General features: G+C 49.8%; 1 protein-coding gene across 2 annotated transcripts in view; it reads left to right on the forward strand.

Annotated features, from left to right (window-relative positions):
- Window positions 1-20571, forward strand: part of NTRK3 (neurotrophic receptor tyrosine kinase 3) — a 207045-nt gene that overhangs the window by 25281 nt on the left and 161193 nt on the right. For both annotated transcript variants that reach the window (XM_026036300.1, XM_026036301.1), the window contains exons 2-3: window positions 7581-7655; window positions 8912-8983. In XM_026036300.1, coding sequence (XP_025892085.1) covers window positions 7581-7655; window positions 8912-8983 — 147 coding nt within the window. The remainder of the gene's footprint in view (window positions 1-7580; window positions 7656-8911; window positions 8984-20571) is intronic.

Raw genomic sequence — 20571 nt, forward strand, 5'->3', positions numbered from 1 at the left:
GGAAGCTCTCCTGCTCTCCCTGCCGTGCAGGGTGCTGCTTTACCATGAGATTTGGGCTCTGTGTGYGGTGCAAGGTGATTAGACGCCAGCGGGTCTGTGGTGACAGTCCCTGGCAGGAGCATCTGCTCCGCTCGAGGTCCCTSCTGGCACCAGGACCTGCCTTGGCTCCCTGTGCTGAGCAACGTGGTAAATGCCACAGTGGGGCRCGGCCTTGTTGCCGAGCCTGTCACCCCGAGAGGGGGATGTGGCTGGTGCTGGGGGACTCTTCTTGGCACCAGATGGGTGTTTTGCCCAGAGGTGGCCCTGCTSCTGTCCTCATTCCCATGTTTGTGTAGCATCCAGCAGGGAGGATGGAGCCAGAGCCTCAGGCTGTGCTTGGGTGGCTCTATGGGCATGGATGAGGCCAGGGCGCTGTCCCCACTTCTGATCCCCCTGATGCTGTGGCCCGTGGTGACTTTGATGCTTGTTTCCAATGAAAAAGGCTTCTGTGATGTGTGGATCCCTGCACGAAGGCAGCCTGCTGTCCTCAGGCCTTGTCCTTGTGCAGGGAGCTGCCTGCTCCTGATCCACGTCCTGGATCCGCTGCAGGACGGGGCGAGCTGGAGGCTGCGGGAGGTCTAGGGGCAGGGCAGATAAATGCCCAAGCAGGGGCCGAGGCTCCCTGTGTGTGAAGGATGATCTCATGCCCTTCCTGCCTCTCGTGACGGGAGGCTAAAGCGCTGTTTACCATCTTGATCGTGTTGGTACTGCTTTCTGTGCTTTAAATGCCTGAGCTTTGCCCTGCCTTTGCAAACGGCTCCTGAGCGCGCTTGGGGTGCCAGACAGCATCGTTTAATTGCACTGCCTGGAACGTTTCCGCGTGCGCTCACAGCAGAGCTTGGATCTGTCACTCAGAGGATGGTTTCTCAGGGCATCTYCCGTGCCAGGGTGTCTTTATTCAGCAGTCACGTTCGATCCTGCGACTGCAGCGGTTCCCTGCAGGTAGCAGTAGCTCCCAGCCAGCCTGGGGACAGGGCTCACACCGCTCTGTTCGCGGGGGTTTCGTGCTCTCTGGGTGCTCTGCGGGCACCGTGGGCTCTGGTCTGCAGTGAGTTCCTGCAGGAAGGGCCTCCTCACCTTGCYGTGGCTCTCACATTCTGGCCAGCGTGCCCAGAAGCTGAGAGAAGATGGGAGTTATTTGGGATACCCGAGCTGGGCTCAGCGCAGGGCTTGGGCAGCGTCTGCTCTGGTGTCCAAGCGGCAGGTCGGCAGAAAGCAGGAATCTCCAGTGAGCTCTGCCCTTAGTTGTCCTTGCCCAGCCTTTCTGGAATGGCCACGTTTGGATCATTGAGTGGTTACGGTGAGTGCCCCACGGGAGGGGACTGAGGGTGTCTCCCTTGTCCCCAGACGCGGGTGCTTCTSTCACCCCCTGCCCCACGTGGCCTTGGCTAGCGGAGCAGGTCTGCAAGTGCAGAGGGAGCTGTGCTGTGGTTTATGATCATTACCTTGACGAATCTCAATTACACTGTGGAGTTACGCTAATAATTATTTCCACAAAGCCGTATTTGCTACCTCCCTCCATTTTCTCTCTCTCTGACCTCAAATTAGCCTTAATGATGCAAAGTTACCTGCTGCAGAGCGGCTTTTCCATGTGATTTGGGTAAGGGAAAGCCCACACTTTAAATGGGGGAAAATACTGACCTCGTAAGTCTTTATTCAGCTGCACTTTTCTTTAATACCTAGTTACCAATTCAATTTTATAACTTCCATATTGAGGAAATAAAGTCCTTCATGCCTCTGGTTAATAAATGTATGTGCTAAGTGCTTTATAATGCAGTGAAAGATGGTTGGTTTCCTTATGGTGCGTGCACAGCCTCACTGYGGGGATGCTCTGCCTGGCTGCTGGACCGAGCTGGGGACAACTTCAGCACCTGCTGTGATGGCACCTGTGCCTAAACAGAGCTGCTCTGGGGAGAGGTGGGACTGGGAGCAGGTTCCTGAGCAACCTTTGAGCAGTTGGCCAAGATGCTGGGAGTGTTTTGGACACTTGGGGACAGGTAGGGGCCAGCAGGAGAGGTGGGTGCTGGCAGGAATGGCTCTTAGTGACCAGGGTTTGGGCTCTCCACCTCTCTACCTTGGCCATTGRCCTCTCACTTGAAGGAGGCCAGAGGTTTTAAGAGATGACTTAGTTCTGCCGCTCATCAAACTGATATTTGTATAGTCTGGCACTGGCACGCCAGGCAGTTTGTTAATAATGCTAAACTTATTGGGTAGCTGAAAGCTAATGCTTCCGCCTGGATCACTAAGCGTAGTGTTCCTGGACAATAAATCTGACTCTTACTGCCTTACAAGAGGAGTCAAATGCTGTCCTTGTGTGTGCACAGGTGCGTGCCCATGCAGTGTGCCTCTAAAAGAGATGTCACCTATCCCACCAGTAAATGAAGCTGAGCGTGTCCTGATGAAAAGTCTTCTCCAAACTGGGTTAGATATAGATTTGGGTAGCACGTGTGTACACATTCTATATAATACTTGGTTCTTATTGAGTGCCTTTTTCAGCTATCGACCACAGTACTTGAGAAGCTGGAAGAGATTAGATAAATATTATCCTTGTTGTACGAGGAGGATGTAGGAAGGCCAGAGACATTAAATAGCCTCAAGATAATCGCTTGGTAAACTGGCATCAGAGGATATCTTTTGCCTGTCTTCTGTATTTGGGACAAAATGAGTCTAAATGTGTTGACATCTCTGAGTATTTTTGTCTCCCTTACTGTGTTGGCCACGTAGTGGATCAGGAGTGTGTTGAGCTGATCAGACTTGTTGTATCATCTCAAAAGTGATACTGGGCTGTGGTGACAAATGCCACCCTGCACAGCCTCTGCTTGGATGACAGGAGCTGCCAGGCTCTCCTTGCAGTGAGTGGGGCAGATTCCTGATGTTCCCCAAAGTCCTGGAGACTCACCAACAACTAGAGCGTAGGACATGGTGACCCTACCATCAGTGTGCTGATTTCTTTCTCCCTGTGTGACATAGGGCAGGTACCTGCTTCTCTGCTGGCTGCTGGCTCCGGGATTTGGGATGAAACATGTTGCCCGTGAGCTGCAGAACTAGGAAATGAGGTTTTGCTCTTCACAGACCACTTGTAATTGCAGCATTACGCAAGCCACGGAGTGACTGTGCTCTAAAGGGGTGTTTGTAAGCGCACAGGGGCCGAGATTGGCTTGCCAAATTTAGCTTGTGTCGAGTTAACCTCAAATCTTCCTCTGAAAAGGTAACTAATTTCCTAGGCAGCGAGAGAAGCCAATGATGCCGCTCTGCTTGTGCGTCAGCCCAGAATAGGGTGCTGAGAAACGGTTTCTTTTTCTGGTGAAGGCGCAGGATAACGTGGCAGTTGTGGCGGGGGAGCCTGGTGGAGGAGAAATGGTGATGGGACACGTTGAAAGGCCTGGCCGTTCTTGGAGATGGTCCTAGTTTGGGCTTTGCTTGGGACACTGGTTTGGAGGGAGCATCAGGCTGGTGGGTTCCTGTGCCAGTGGGGTGACAGGCAGTGCCTGGATGGGGAACCAGAGTGACAGTGGGAAGAGCTGCAGTAGCAGAGACAAAATTACTTAGTGCTGAACACAAGAGTGGGCACAGGTCTATTACAGGCTTTTGRTGACAGCTGGGAAATTGTACCAGCTGGAAGCGAGGTGGCAGGTGGAAGTGCTCGGGTGCCTGGCTTGGTCATGGGGTGGAGAAGAGCCCCTGAGCTGATGTGGCAGAGAGGCAGATCTGACCTTAGCCACAAAGCTGAGTCATTCCCAGWGTGATTGGGAGAGTTCAGTGCTATTGTGCAGGTGAGACCTTTCCCAGTGACTGCTGTGTGTCCTGGTCACCCTTCTTAGACAAAAGGGGATTTAAATAGGATGATGAATAGAAGGGAGACCCAGCAGTACCAAAAGGCAGCAGGGCACGTGTGCCTGCTGTGTGTGATCACAAGTGTGAGTATCGGTCGTGCTAGGCCTGAAACCAGAAACCAAATAATCCTGGCACCAAGAGCTCCGAGCAGTGTATCTGTATCGCTTCTGAGGCTTGATTTAGCGTCTCTCCAAGGTACTTGAGACAATTTGCCTTGCACTTTGCTGCTTGGTCCAGATGTGCTGCATTAGGAGAGCTGGTCTYGTGTAACTTGTAAGTGATAGTGGGGAGGAATTGACTCTTGCTTGTAAGCACATTGCAGAGTCAGGAGGAATACCAGGAAAGGAGAAGAGCTGCTTAAGCTGGGACTGTTTGGATGCAAGAGCAAATGGGAGTGCGTTTAAGCAAGGAAGGAGAGGAGCAATGGTCCTGTATTTTGTTGGAAGTAGAAGGTAAAGCCCTAAGTAATTTTTAGGTGAAGTTTGATCATTCTGTAAAATGTATAATATGTACATTATTGCTTAATAATATGTAAATTTTGTAATTAATAATGCATGTATTAATGTGTAATGTAGCACTCTGCAGTGCGGGCAGACTGCAGGACTCAGCAGGTCCCTCCAAAAAGACATGAGGTGGTAGGAGGCAGAAGTTTGAAAATGAACAAACCCCTGCTGATGTCAGCAGTCCTGGTGATGCAGCTTTGTGATCTTGATTAAAAATAGGGAAAGACTTTAGAAGGATGCCTGTGTGGAGAGCACGTCACGATTCAGGAGCTGTAAAGTATGGTATTGGCCTTGGGGCTCTTGCATCCTGCAGAAGAGCTGTGTACCTTGGTAATAAATGAGGACTGCTGTGGGAATATAATAGAGAAATTTGCAGGGMGGGAGAGAGCTCCTGTGTTCCAGCTCCAGGAATTTAAGCTGAGAGGGATGGTCTCCATCTTCAGCAGTAATAGGGCAGATGGGAGCTTTATAGGGCAAGCAAAACCCTGGGAGGAGAAGCCAGGGGAACTACTCTCCTTTTCTGGGTATGCTGTGTGTGTGTTCAATAACTTCCTAGAGCATGTCTGGGTAGGAAGGGTCACTGGCTGCTTTAGGGAGACTGGAGCACAGGTTGTGGAGTTGGGTTTAGCCTCGTGTAATGTCAGTTCTGGACTGGTTAAACTGGAAACGCGGCTGCTCTGAGACATGGGTAGTCTGGGCCAGTGTTGGGGCCTTAGTCCCCCAACCTGTAGCTGCTGTGTCCTGTTTTGTGGGTGGAAATGGATATATTAATTTTGAGGTGGAAGCGAGTGGGTCAAGGGACTTGTGTTCCTGCCAGTGCATTTCAGCTCTCTGCATTGCAATGGCCCCCCTATGCTACAGCTGAGTCTGCAGAGTCTTGCTTGTGCTCATTGCTGGGAACAAGTGGAGGTCTCCTTGTGCCTGTTCTAAAATGGTGATGTCTGTGGCCTTCAGCRTAAGGTCAAAAATAACATTACCTTTTCTCAGCAAATGCATAGTCAATAAAACAAGAGGTAATCTGGTCTCCTTCAGAGCTGAGGTTGTTCCAAAAGTTGCTGCCCTGGACTTCTACTCCAAAGGCCAGGGATCTCTGTGGTTGCTTCAGCATGGCCTGGTAGGAACTTATGGCACCCAGCACCTGCCTCCTACCCTTTTCTGTATTTGCCTTGGAGGAGCCTCTCGTCTCAGCTTTAGGAACCACAGGTGGGAAATGTCTTCAGTCTCTGTCTCTAGCCTTGCCCAGAGTGATCAGGCCAGTCTGAGAAGTCCCCAAGAAACCTTGTGCCCCAGAACCTGGTCTTGTGGTCCTGTGTTTCCTCTGAGCTTCATCCAGCCATCAAGTCTCATGACAGAAGCCTCCCAGGCTGTGCTCTGTCCTGCAGGTTATTGCAGGAGCTGTAGATGTTGGCAGTGAATGTGAGATTGCTTCAGCGATGCCCTGTTCCTCATCCTCCCTGGGATGCAGGTAATCCAAGGTGGTGAACAGGTCATTTAGGATGACCTGTAACTTGTTGTCATTCAGTGCCCTTCTTTTGTATCCTTGTGCTAACCACTCTGGATATGTAGGCAATTACAGAACATGTGGAAAACAGAGGTGACTCAGGCCTCTGCTTTCTTGGATCTGCATGGTGAGAGAAGATAAACATAGTTTGTTCTGGGTTTGGATTTTGGATTTCTTCATCTGTTAGATGGTTCATATGTGGGATATGGTTCAAATAGGTCCATGAACTTTTTATGAGTTCATCTGTTCTTCTGCAAACTATTTTCTCAAGAAATAGTGAGTGTTGGGGGAGGAATGTACAGTCCCCTTGATTGTGCTGGAAGTGGTAGGAGATTCCTCTTCCACTTCCCTCTGGATCATGTGATCCTGCAGTCTCCTTGCTCAAAGTGATGCAGCTCTTGACTTTGGCTAATAACCCCACTCTGAATCACTGGAAATGGTCTCTGGGGCTGAGACTAGGGCCAATTACTGCATTAAGGCAAATGTGAGTTTGGATGCACACATTCCTGCGCTCTGAAGTGGGCTCATCTTCATGGATTGTCCAAGGGAACTGGCCAGATGTTTTTCTTCCTCTTGATTTTTGAGAGGACCCTCCTGAAAGCCCTTGTACTYCCTGGTGAGGAGGTGTCTGAGTTCRGTTGCAGAGGCTGATCAGGCTTTATGCTTCATGAGGAGGACTGAGTATAGCTCTCAACAAAAATTTTACTGGAGTAAAACTCAGGAAAAGCCTCCCTGCTTCCCTCAGGAYGTTGGTACTGGATCTCTGCTGCCTGCCTCTTGCAAGCAGTAGCATCAGCTGCCTTCTGGTCCCTTCTTCCAGCCTGCATCCTGGGGTTCTCCTTCAGCCACCCATTGCTTTTAGCACTGTCCTTTGTGGACCAATTTGGCCAAAGAGCCACCCAAAAGGGTGAGGAGGCCACCGTGCTCGGTAGCAGAGACCGAGCGCGTGGGCAGCTGTGCTCCGGTGCCATCGATACACGGGGACCCTGTTCCCCGGAGCTGTCGATCTGTCACCCTCCTCCAGCTCTAATATTTACTGAATAACGATCCTGCAGTGACAGATCTATTTCTGTTTTCATTCCCTATAACATACCTGCCAGAACGCCTCGGGCGACTGAGGAATTTATAATAGAGACACAGTTTCCAGACTAAGTTTGGTGTTTTCCTGCTGGCAGTGCTCCAGCCTGCAAAGACCAGGACCTCTTTGGGCACCCTACTGAGCCTGGATAAATACCTGTCTAATTTGGGATTTTTTTCCCCCGTGTTTTTGTTCAGAGGCTTTATTTACTTTTTCTCCTTTTGCCTGASTTGTCTTGATCGTGTCCTTAGTTTACCAATATGCACGGGGAGGTCTGGAGAAGGAAAATGAATTCGCCAAGGACATGCAATGGATTGGTTGCACATTACATGCTAGAAACTCCGGCTAAGGCCATGTTATTTGGCTTTCCCAGAGTGCTGGGAAAACAGAATAAAATAAAAAGCAGCATGAGAAACTACTTGTTTTGGCAGCGTGATGCATATCACATGTGTCTGGGGATGTGGATGCCGAAGCCAGAGCAGGTCCCGGACCTTTCCTGCGTTAAAAAGCTTTGGCTGAAGCGAGATGGGAAGAGATGTGGATCAGGAGGTAGGGTACCGACTGCTCCACGTGTGCTGTCCACTGCACGTTGTGCCACTGCTGAGTCTTTCCTTCCTCTCCACAGACACATAGAGAACTGGAAGAACTTGCAGACGCTGAACGCTGTAGACATGGAGCTGTACACCGGACTCCAGAGGCTGTGAGTATGCCTTGTGTTTTGGGGAGGAGAATGGCACCAGGCAACCTCTTCCTTCCCAGGCAGGAGGTTCAGCAGAGACCTGCTGCTCCCGCACAGAATCACAGAAGGATTGAGGTTGGAAGRGGTCTCTAGAGATCGTGTAGTGCAACCCCCCTGCTCAAGCAGGCACACCTAGAGCGTGTGTCTGTCGCCTCTGCCCGGCGATGTTCAGAGCTTGGCTAGTTGTTGGTGCCACAATATTGTTCTGCGGACTTTACMAAATGGAGATGAAGTGCTCTCTGGTCCTTGCTGGATCTGCACGAAGGAAGATTGGTAGCTCTTGACAGCTCTGTCAGCATACATCAACCCTGACCTCCCTCTCCCTGCCATTCTGGTGCTGGGCTTGTGCATTGTTCTGACTCATTGCAGCCCTACAATGAGAAATTCCAGCTGTCTTTATCAATCCCTCAGCACGGAGCTGTTGGGTCTCTGTTGCTGCAGTTGCCATTGTAGTAGTGCTGCACGATAAGGTAATCACATCCCCTCACACAGCCCTCAAAGCACAGGGAGAAAACACCACTGTGTCACAGGTGGGAAACGGGGGTCCCCAAGAGTGAGGGGCTGCCAGCCCCTTGGGCACCCTGCACAACTTCCCCCTCCTGCATTGCCAGCAGTCCTGCCCCTYGCTGTGCCCTGCAACGTTGGCCAGGGTTAATTTGAGACCCTCCTCATGCGATTCACGGGCAGCTTTACATGAGCTGCCATTGACCGCGGGYGAGAGGAGAGGCGCGTAGAGCTGAGCGCTGGTAACCGAACCCCAGGCAGCCGTGCACTTAACACATCCACTCGGCAGGCAGGCTGGCTGCTGCTTCTCAGCTAACCGGAGAAGCAGCAAAGGAGTTGGGTGTATTCTTGTCTGTGGCAGATATTTAATAAATCATGGTCATAGCGCTGGTGCATCTTCTCCAAACGGAGGAAGATGGATGAAAAGAATCCCGCTGCAATGTCCATTTTGCCCTGCATAAAATACTGGCCCGTCCTCRACACTCTAAGCAGAGGGGGCTTCTCTTGGTTTGAAGCATGTTGGGTTCTCCCTAGGGCTGCACACCCTCATTGCAGCCCCTAAAAAGACAAATTCCCTTCGACTTGTGAGTGCTGGTCTGAGGTGGCATCTGCCTTCCCTTAGAGTTGAGGGCTCCACAGTTTAGCGCASATGTCTGTGTGTAAACCAGCGTTCARCCTCAGCCCCATCACTGTCCTCTCRCATCTCTTTCCAGGACAATCAGGAACTCAGGGCTACGAAACATCCAGCCGCGGGCGTTTGCGAAGAATCCCCTCCTGCGCTACATGTGAGTCGAACCGGTTCCCGCCTCTCTTGCCTTGCTTCTGCTCCCTGGTCTTTCGGATCCCCTTGAAAGGGTCGTCTCCAAAGCGTCACTCCACCAGGAGAGTGACACGGAGGGAACAGGAGGCATGAAAGGAGCAGGAGGGCACAAGCTGATGGTTATGAAGGGGAAGGGCATGTGAAGGTGCTGGGAAGTGAGAGGGGCTCTGGTGTAGGGATATGGGGGAGGCTGGAGCAATAACTGGCTCTCCCACTGACAGGTTTTGGTGCCTAATCCCAGGGCCAACTTTGATGGCCCCTCTAACGAGCACCAGCATCATTAGCAGCCTTGCTGCAGGGGCAAGTTTCCCTTTTGGTGGAGGTCATGGGCTGCAAGTCGCGTGGCCTGAGCCTGCCCGCTCATTAGCTTTGCATCAAAGTGGGTTTTCAGCACAAATCCCTCTTCTGGGCATGTGGCTGCCAGCCGTGCTCTTAATTATTGACCCATTAAACTGGCAGTGGGCCTGGTGTAGGAAGGTGCTCCGTGTGGCAGGATGTGATGAGGCAGAGGGATCTGAAGCTCCAGAGCGTGGCTCAAGGAGAGGATGAGTCTTTGCACAAGCATCTACTGTTGCCAGGCCCAGAGCAGTGTTTGAGGGAATTCCTGTGCTCTTGAGGCTGATGAGGCTGACTTCTGAGGGTTTATTTTTCCCAAGGCAGCAAATGGAGGTCTGAATGTCTTATGAGGATGCAAGGTGCTTCATGGCCTTGAGACATTTCGTCCAAGTGACTCTGTTTGGAGTCAGCTCCCTCTTTTTGGCTTGGAAATGGGCTTGGTGAGAGGTCTTGGGCCTTGGGAGGGAGCTGATGGAGGCTGCATGTGTCCCTATTTTACACAGACTGGTGCTAGTGGTCYCTGCCATGAAAAACGGTAGTAAGCCCCTTTATTTTTTAAATGGCTCCATTTGACTCTGTAGACTCATGTGCTCATCAATATGGTCAAGTTACTGGTGAAGGGAGATAGATGCAACATGCAGAGCAGGATATATTTGTCTTTTGATGCCTGCTCGGAGATGATKTGAACTGAAAACCCCCAAAGCTTCCTTTTTGGAAAACCAGTTCCAGTTGCTAAGTGACAGSAAAGCACTTCCTAAATAGGAGATCTGCAGTACCAAAGGGCATGAATAGTTCCGGGCATTGTGAACAAACACAGGCCCTTTTTGAGTGCAAAGAAGGGTGTATTTTGCTRTAATGAAACCTCCTTAACGCTGACCATTGGGATTTTCTTGATTTCTCCTCTCTATTATTTTGATTTGTGGTGGTTAATGTTGTTTTTGTAGCTGTTTGTTACTGGGAAATGGTCTCTCTGATTGCCTTTCCCAATTGATTGTTTTGGTTTTGTTTGTTTTTTTGAGGGTGGTTTTTTCAATTGTGCATCTGCTGTTTATGTATGTAACAGATAAAGTAAAAAAATATTGGTTTCTTATAATTATTAGTTTGGGCATTCATAGTTTGGAAGGCCACATATGGACATTTTGGGCCTGAGTGTGTGATGTTAATGTGTTAGGTGCAATTGTTGCTGCTTTTCCAGATAGCTTTTGGTTTTGTCAGTTGAGATTACTTTTGAGATGGGGGGGAAAAAAAAACATATCCATCTTGTGTCAAGAGCTAAGGTTGGTATGTTGTGATGAAATATGTGTTTGTTTACTGCTTGGGCCATGTAAGATTTATCATGTTCTTAACATCTTTCCTTCCTTGCCTTTTGAAGCTCGAGGCAAGTAACTGTATTATTTAGTTAGTGTCTGCTGGTGGGTTTTGATGCTGTTCCTGGGCTCTGGCACCACAGTCTCAGTCCGTGGCTGTTGACGGGGTGGCTGTGAGGCCACCACTTGGCTCGTGTGACACGATGAGGACCCTGGGGACGGAGCCCTCTGCACCTGGGCCTGTGATGCCAGCTGGAGGCTCTGCGTGTTGGCAGTGTGGTGATAAGGCCATTGTGACCCCAGGCACCCAGTTTTAAATTACACCTTGGTTCCTTGCTGTATCGAGACTTGAATTCATACCTTTGAAATTCCTCAGGATGAAGGACAGCAAGAGAGATGTGTGCAGCAGAACCAGCATCAGAGTACGCTCATCCCAGTGTCACTTAGGCAGCCCAAATGCTCCCCTTGTTCCAGGCCTCTCGTGGCTCCTACATCTTTGCTGAGGAGACGGGATGTTCCTTGGCCTCAGAGCAGCCTCGTGGGCATCTGATGCTGCTCCAGGGCCTCTGTGGAGAGCACAGGTCCATGGGATTGGGCCAACACAGCCGGATGTCTTCTCCACTGCTCTCCACATGCTGTTTCAGAAGGGACTCAGCGTGCTGAGGGCCTGACATTTTCTGCAGCCGCCGCACACAGGAGCCAGGATAAAAGGATTAATGGAAATGTCACTCTGCTCTACATCTTGGGCTGCTGTAACTGGGTACAGTAGCCGACAAGAGCAAGYGATACTGTCCCCAACCCCTTGCCATGGAGCTGGCTGCTGATGGCTGCAGCTGGACTGGGGCCAGCACACGTTGTGCTCCGGGCTCGTGGAGGTACCGCTGCGAGAAGTGATGCAGGCCCCGCTGCCTGGGATTTGCCTCCTGTTTGGATGGTTGTAGATGACGATGTCGCCAAGCAGCAGAYACCCCTAGGAAATGATGGGGAGCTTCCTCACTGAGGTCCTGACGTGGGGTGGTAGGGACTCCAGACTGGACCTTCCTTGGTTTCTCCAAAWTGACTACAAGAAGCAGCAGGTATTTTCTGGCTAAAGCTTGTGTGCAGATTTGGGATTCAACTGCAGTTTTTCCTTCCCTCCTCATTCTGGGTTAATTCCACTCTCCCYCTGCCCCTGGAGTGACTGCCTCCCTTCCCCCTGTGCCTTTTAGCRAGGCCTTCTCTCAGATGGGCCAGATAGCTCTGCCTGCTCCCATCAGCTTCTATTTCTGGCCCTTCCACAGTGCACGCACTTGTCTTCAGACCCCAGCTGTGCAATCACAAGCAGATCACTTATCCCAGCTCTAATTGCAGGAGCTCAGATTTGTAGGAGTTTAAGATAATGGTTCTGGATGAGAACTTGGCTTTTCCCCCACCCCTTCCCCATCACAGTCAGGGAGGAAAGGTGAAACCATGAAGAGAGCAAGAGAGTTGCGGGTGGTGGGGTTTKTTGTTGTTGTTCTTGTTGCTATTTTCGTCAACCTTCAGCTGCCTGAGGGTGGACCTCAGAGCTCCCAAGCACAGCCTGGCAGGATCATGCCTCTCCTTTTAAAGTTTAAAATGAGGTCCATAAGAGTGAGGGGCTTGAGGACAATGTAATGAGTGCAGGAACAGTGAGCAAMTGGAAATGAGAGCCCAATGTTGAGCTGTCATCTCATAAACAGCTTTGGACTCCTGCTGCCTCTCTAGGAAAGGAAAGAGCCAGGACTTCATGACCCATCTGATCTTCGTGACTGTGRGGTCTACCAGTGATGGAGGCAATTATCCAAAATGTAATGGTGGGATTTGTAGTGTGGGTTGGTCTTTTTTGCTGGCAACAGAAAAGAGACTCTTTCCTCAACAAGCACTGGCCCGCAGCTGAATGGAGATGGATGTGGGTCTGACCCAAACTGGATGTAACCCAGTGTCTTTTTGTACTCTTTTTCTGGAGGTCTTCTTGGCCAGTTGCCTGGATGGGTTATTGGTTCCATTCCTGTGTTGTATTTATAACCACTTGGTTAATATGAGGGTGGTTCTGAAGAACTGCTTCCTTCCTGTACTCTGGATCTGAGGACCAGCAGCTCTAGGCTTGAGTGCCTCATAGCCAAAATCCATTGCAGTCAGTGTTAGCAGGTTAGCCAGCTGAATGTAGGGAACATTTAGTACTGATAGGAAACCTCAGTCTTTGGCTGGAGGCTGTGCAAAGAAGGCTTAAGGATGGTGTGGCTCCTAAATTTGAGATGTATAAACCATGTCACTGTGTTTAGCAAAGCTTTTCAGAAAGGCTTGCGTGTGATTTGCTCTTTGTCCTTCTCCTAGTGACACTTGAAKGCTTTGGCCAATTCTAATTGAACTTGATAAGGGATTACAGATCGCAAGGTTATTAAGTTCCGATGTGTATCATGAAAATAGGCAGAGCAATAGTAGAGGAAAGAGATGTTAAAATGCCCTGTGGGAAGAACACTGCTGTATCATGATCCTTATTAGGCAGTGGGTAGTTCTTAGGAGAACTTGACTTCAYAGCAAAAATGCACCAGGAATCAGAAATCAGTAGAGAACAATCTCTTTTCTTCCAGTCTTCACTGGCCACTGCTTGGAGAGCAGAGCTATAGATGTAGAAGAGAAGGTATTTGAACAAATTGCACCTAGGACTTGGACAAATTGCCGTGCACGGTGCATGCATCCACCTTTACAGGGAAGCAGGTGCTTGTTAAGGGATTGCAGTTCCCTCTAAATGTTTTCCTGGGTGGCTGCGCGCTCGGCCAGCCAGGCAGAAGTACTTGCTTGTATTTGCAGAGGGTAATTGCGCACACCTTATTTATTGTGCAGTAAAGAAAACAAATTAAGGCTCTGCAATTATAGAGACAGGCATCCTTTTAAGTAAGACTTAAGTAGTCAGATTTCTATTTAGAAAATTAATAATTGCCGTTTCTGCCTGCATTCAGTGGCTCTTTTTAAACTGTCTTCTGGAGGTTTATATGCGCTCTGAATTGGTTTGTGGGCTGGCCAAGATGCAGCTCCTGTCACAGCTTTTTGTTAGCACTGCCGGTCGGAGGAGGGATGGGGCTGAAGAAAAAGCTTTCTCTTTGGGTCATCACCCAAGTAGCTTAAAGATGGAGGTCTTGGATAAAGCCAGAGCTGCAATAGAGATCTTGGCACAAGCTCTAAAAGGGGCCAGGAACCACTGGAAAAATGGGAGTTTCCTTTGTCTTAGGGAGTGCTGTGCAGAGTGTGATCAGCTCTAGGGTGTTGTATGGTTGTGCTGTACTTTTGCTTCTAGGATTTTATCATCTGTATAAGCCTGTGATTATTTTTTTCCCCAAAGATGCAAATTTGTCAGAAGATGAAAATGCAGATTTGCAGCATTTCCCCATAGGCAAATTTGGAAATGTGATGTATGTGGAACCTCCCAGCTGTTCACAGCTGCCTCTAAAGGTTGCATTGCTTTAAGAGTGGGGTTAGCTGTGGTGTTCTGGTTGGTCTCCATTAAGAGAACCATGCTGTGCTTCCCTGAAACCTGATGTTATTTTCCACGTCACCTCTTAGCTTCCCCTGCAAAACTACTCTGGGCTGCCAAAGACCAGAGCTAGCTGGCCTCAAGGCAGCTGTTCTGCAGCATCAGGTAAAGATTGGTGATGGATGTAACTTCATAACTTTGGCTCAGAAGTTCCTGCAGATGTTATGGCATTAGGCTTTGGTAGGAAGGTGAAGGGGCTGCATCTCCTGAGAGTGAAAGCAGCCCAGGGCWGGTAAGTCCTTGTGTGCCCTCCTCAATGCAGCTTCAGGACAGCTCTTGAAGCTCTGCACCAGTTGAAGCCCACACACCTTCAAGGGCTGAAAGCAATGAGCCTGCAGGGCTCATGAGGTTCATGTCCTCTTACTTGTGTCTGGGAGCTCGATCGCGATCTCAGACTAAATAAGGAAATAAACAAAATACCAGACTTTGAATTATTGTAAGTGTAGCTCTGTTCCCTCTCAGTAGTGGCCTGAGGGTCGTTAGCTTGCTCTTTGTGGTTAATGATCTATTGCTTTCCTCTAAAGGGGCCATTTGTGTATAAGAGCTTAATTCTCTTTCTGTAAACCAGCTCTAGGCCTTGTCACTGTCTGTAACCTTTACTTGATTCAGAAGGTCTTGTTACCCTCTCCTTTCTGATGACTTGTGTACTCTGTCCTTTCCATCACTACACTACTTTCATATCCAGCCTGGCGGTGGTCTCCTCACACGAGCTGTCATGTGTTAATTGCTCATGGATTTTCTCTCCGTAGTAGAGTTAGTGTGACCTAGGAAGTCTCTATGTGTCATGTTAGGCATGGTAAATGGTTGTGTAGAGAATGAAGTAGAATGAATTTGCCTAGCCCTTCTCCTTGACAATTTAATGTTTTATTTTGCACTTGCAAAGAACTAAAGAACTTAATTTCTCCATGACTACCACCCAAAAAGAAAAAAGAGGAAAAAAAAGAGAAATGTTAAATAGCTTTTTAGTTCCATTAGGTGAATGTTCCTTTGTTACCCCTAATCTAACAGCCAGTTTGGGTACACCTTGATTTCCACCTGCACATCAAGGATGTGATTGTTCCCAGCCCCTCTAGCATCAGGCTTTTGTACCGTGATTTACTTAGTAAGGCATTTTTCCTCATCTTTTCTGTTCTTCTATAAAATGCTGGGCATGTTTAGAGTGCGCTTGCTAAAATAAATAGCTGTAATATCTCCTCTGCTTCCATAAACCTCCCTGCTCTGCCTCCCTGCCTGCCTTGTCGGTGGCTGCCGTGTAGCACAGTCCTTGCCGAGGCGCTAATCGGCAGCAGTGGCTTGATGACATGTTTATTCCCTGTCATTACCGCAGGTGACTGATAATCAGTTAGCAGCAGCTATTCATTTTTTCTGCAGCAGCAGAGGTGGTTCCTGTTTCACCAGGCATTGAGTGCAGGGCCAGAGGAGAGACTGCCTCGCTGCAGGACTGTGGTTTTCCTTCCGAATGGGTCCAAATCATCTGRCCTGCATTCAGAGGGCTAGGTAACTAATTCCTGACTGCATATTCCTCCACTGAGCTGTGCAGAACGTTTATCCCATTGTAACAGGAGGAGGAGTGGTTTGTGCCTGTCACATTTGAAGGACCTGGCAGAGAAAAAAGTTTCTGTCTCTAGTACTATGCAGCTTGGATTAAGACTTGYTCTGCCTCAGTTTCCCCATCTGTAAAACTTGTATAATAGCATTTGTGTTTTCTCTCCTTTTATTTGATCTGCATGCAGGGTAGTTATTTGCACAGTTCCAGTGATAGATGGCCTTGCACTGTGGGATGCTGCTGCAGTGTGAGATGAGTTATAATGTTGTTGGTCACAAATGTTTGCTGGCCAGTTTTTAATGTGATGCCTAACACTCATACCTGGGCTCTTAGGATTTTGATGCAGCTTTGTCCTTTCCTTTAAAACAYTGAGATGGTGCTTCCAGATGCATTGTGTAACTGTGGGATTTATTTTCCTCTTTGAAGACTCAGCAGTTCAGTAAAAAGGCCAGCTGTGCTTCTGGAAAAACCCCATTCCTCCTTTTTGGAAGAAGCTGAGTATATTTTGAATGTGGCTGCCCAGCTGTTTCTGGATGAGGGTTTTCCAGTATTTACAAGCCTTGTTTCAGGAYTGAGGTAAAATATGAACCCGAAACCGGTGACATAGTACGTGTTGTGCAATAGTGACCTGATGGATGTCCTGTTGCCGTGTTGTGAGCTTCCCCTTAGAGGGGCTCAATGGTCCCTCAGACCCCGTCCTGCAGCAGGGGTGCTGCCYTGCCCTGGTTAAACCTCAGTGTCTCTATTGATCTCTGCAAAGCAAACGCCGGCAGTGCAGAGTGAGCCGATTCCTGAAGGTGCCGGTGTGACAAGGACCACAACCCACTCCTGACGTTGTYGCAGTATTGAAGTGCTCCAGAAACAGCCCCTGGCTGTCCCTTTTGCCTGCTCTCCAGACCCAGTGTCTCAGCTGTTTTGCTGTGGTGCAAGGAGCTGTTACCTGCATGTGCCAATGTGAGAGTTACTGTGCAGAGAGGGAGCGCCCCAGGGGGACCTGAAGGCACCTGAAGCAGCTAGGAGAGGGAGAGCAGCCATGGCAGGATGAGTGAAAGTTAAGTGACCACACAAGTGGTCTCACCTGGGATTTTTCCCCATGGTGCTATTTTATTATGTGATTGCAGGGATTATTTTCCTTTTTTGATGTACAGGCAATAAGCACTAGGCCTGAGAAATAGAAACAGGCAAATCATATGTTGTTTGAGCAGTAAGATATGACAGGGCGTGAGTGATGGGACATTAATTCATGATGCTGTGTGACTAGGCAAGAATTTAAATGTTGTAAGTTAGGCAGCCATGTGTTTTATTGGAATTATAAAACTTTTATTAGAAAATTGTAGGAGGGGGTTCACACCAACCCTTCCCCTCCATTGGTATTTGTGAAGGGCTGAGCTATGAATTATGCCAGATGCAAGAGGCTGTGGGAATGATGATGATGGTGGGAGCATTAGGCTTTATGGGCTGGGGATGAGGGTGTCTGTGAACTTCCCACTGACTGGGAAGGGAACCAGGGTGTCCCGGTGCCCTTGTGGGTGCCCTGGGCTGCGCTGCCGGGCTGAGTTTCAGCACCGCGGACAGCGCCAGGGCCACCCTGTGGTCCCTGTGAGCGGGTCTGGCCTCCAGCCTGGCCTCCCTGCTGGCCTCAGCCCTGGTGGCCTCGCTGCTCACAGGGAGACCCCTCTGCCCGCGGTTCTCACCTCCCTGGCCCCTGCTCGAGCCCTGGCCCCTTGGTGTGTAGTCCTGCTCGCCTGTGGCTTGACTGCCTTCCCTCCAAGCCAACCCAGCCTCCTGGCCCTGCAGCTTGGTCTCCCTTCCTGTTTCACCTTCTCTTTAGGGGAAAAATCTCTTTCCTCTTTGCAGACACAGCTCTGGGCTGCCCTGCAAGCACAGTGAGCGGATCAGCAGCTGTGTACACCCAGCTCACAGGTGCAACCCTATTTCTAGGAAACGGGAGCGAGTCTACCCGAGGAGCAACCAACTAGATTTTGCTGCCAGCATTGTTTTTTTTTTTTTTTTCCCTGCCCTCCCTTCTTCCCTCAGTGAAACAAGTCTTCTGAGGTTGTCTGTTTATGGTAGCTGTATCTTAAACTTCCAAACCTGCTGTGCTTGCCTGGCACTGGCTTGTTCTGCAGTGTAAAAGGCGTCACCCGTGGTACCCTGCTGCTATCAATGGCTTATTCACATGAGTAGCTCTCTAGGAAGGATTGCCATCTAACTTGCTGCAGCTACAGCCCATGGGACTTGGCTGAGTGTTTGTTGCATCCAGTTGTTTGATAATTGTGGGGAATTTGCTCTCTCAGAATAATGAAGAAATACCTGCTCTAGCTTGTCAGGCTGTTCATGGTGAAATATCCTTCACAATGATCAGTATTTGAAGGTAAAGGGTAGAAGAAAGATGCTTTTCATGCTGAAGCACAGTGTGCCTTCATTGGGAAGAGAAGGGAAAACACAATCACAGCATCCAGGCGTGTGTGTCTTATCTGCCAGAGCTAATTGTGGAGGATGAAACGGGTTTCTGCTTTGGGGAAGGTTATGAAAGAGGATTGCAGTAAGCTGGGTTTGCTGCACTGCCTACCTGAAGTCCCTACCAGTTCAGTTCCCCTAAGGTAGGGGTGTCTGAGACCACAACGAGGGGCACTGCACCAAGCTTCAGGAATAGATGTGGGGGCTTCTGAGGTGCATGTCCTCAGTGTGAGCTTGGCTTTGCAAGCAGGAGCATTTTGGCTCCTCGTAAGCTCAGATGTGCTCCCAGGCACCTACTGCCTGCAAATCTGGAGGGTGCCTGGTGGGAACCTGCCCCTTGGAGCAARGCAGCTCCCTGCTGGATGCCACTTCCCTCCTAATCCGAGTGTTTTTCCTGGTGTTTGGGACGTAGTCGCAGAAGGGCATCCTGGCCTCCTGCTGTGGCCTCTGCACATCGGGAAGGTCCAGCTGCCATCTCTACTGGCTGGCAGCAGGGTCCCTTGGGAGAAGGGCGCCTTGCACCTCCCCTGCAGCCTCCCCGTCGCGTGCCGCTCTCCTCGCCACCCTCCTGGCTCCGCTCCCCTCTCCTGTGTCCCCGGCYGTGTCTCGCCGCCGTCCCGGCCGCCGCGGGAGCGGGGGGAGCCGGCGCGAGCGCCGCGGGCTAATGGCAGCTCCCTTTTCATTAGCTGGTGAGAACRCAGCTCTTTGGCAGAGCAGCCTGCCTCTCTGAGCTCATGAAGACCATTTTTCCTTTTATCTATAATTTAGTGGAGTGTCAAGCCACAGAAGTTTTCACAATAATAAGCAGTAGAGGAAATTTATTTGCTGCGAAGGCAGGTTTTATTCCAGGGCTGTGGTTCTTTTAGGCCTCCTGAGGACAGGCATTGGTTGCTCATGCGCCTCCCCTCCAGGGAATCTGTTGGCCCTTCTCCCCAGGACCTGTTCTACTCCAGTTACTGCTCAGTGCAGCAGCTTTCCAGACGCTCATCCTGCACAGGACCTGTGTGGCCAAGTGAACACTTGGAGCAAGGAAACTGCAGCAAAGCGGGAGTATTCACACACTTGGGCAGGTCTAGTGAGGGGGGAAATGGAGTCATGAGATCCCCCATCTTTCATCTTCTCTTGTTTGTGCATCTTTCATGTGTGCTTCTCAGAAGAGCCTCTATGAGGCTCTGCTGAGGAAATGCAGGTTTTCAGGGCTATGTGTAAACCTTACCCATGATCAACTTGAAGTTGCCAGTGGTAACTGGAGATAGGAAGTGGATCCTTCAGGGAGGGAAGGTGCAGGGCTCCTTCCTGAAGTGCAGGAAGGTGAGGAGCACAGGGCTGAGTGAGGAGAAGGAATGGGTGGGATGCAGCTACAAGAGAGATACAAAGGACCTTGTCTGGAGAGGGAAGTTTGCAAGGAAGGAGTAGAGCAAGAAGAAATCATTAGGCAAGAGACCTGAAATGGGGAAGGTAGTTGAGGAGTTAGAAAAGGTGGCAGGGAGAGTGGATATGGAGAAGAGAGGGAAAGCTGCCTAAAATAGGGGAGAAGTGTGTGTTTAAGAAAAAAATGGGGCTGCTAGCAAATGCTTGGGAGCTCTATCTCTAAACTAACCAGTACCTTCATCTTCTGCTTTGGTATGGCTTTGGGGGTAAGGCTAGGATGTTTCTAATTATTTTTCCTGGATGAGTTTTGTGATCCTGATGATATTAATTATTCTTAAAGGTCAACAGCACTCACTTGAATCCCCTTCTGTTCTATCGTGTAATCAGCTAATTAATTGGAAATCATTTAGCAGCGTCTGCCGAGAGCTTAGCCTGCCTTATGCCCGGTTCTGCTGTTGCTGGGACACACGCACATGGACCCCCCTTTCCTTCAGGGRCTCTGCAGAGCCTCTTCTTCCAGCCCGGACACTGGCGTTCCCGGGATCCCCTGCACTGAGACCTGGCTGTTACTTGTCTCGTTATCCCGCAGGAGAAGTGCTAGAGGCTCTTCAGGGCTTGCTGGTTTCTGGGAATTGAATGTTGAGGGAAGAAGAAGTCTTCTTTAATATAAAAGTGAGGACCAGTAGGTCTCTAACAACTRGGAGAGCAGACACCTAGTTCAGGAGGGAGGGAGGACCCTGTCCTGGAGACTCTGTGCTCAATGAATTGCAGGTTGGGCTCTCCATTTGACAAGGTCAACAGTCTACCCAGTGCCTACCTGTGCGTTTGGGTTGGCTCTAGTGGATGTTGCTGAGATGGTGCTGCCTCAGCTACTKCCCTTGCTGTATGAGTATTGTCATGAAGAGGAAGTGGTGGGGCTTTGAGGAGCATGTCTTTGGGTTCTGGTGTCACTGTGTGCTGAGATGCTGGAAAATGTCCTCTGGACACTGTTCTCCGTTCCA

This window comes from Nothoprocta perdicaria, unplaced genomic scaffold (assembly GCF_003342845.1).
Source record: "Nothoprocta perdicaria isolate Ctin4 unplaced genomic scaffold, notPer1 scaffold_176, whole genome shotgun sequence".
NCBI classification, from domain to species: domain Eukaryota; kingdom Metazoa; phylum Chordata; class Aves; order Tinamiformes; family Tinamidae; genus Nothoprocta; species Nothoprocta perdicaria.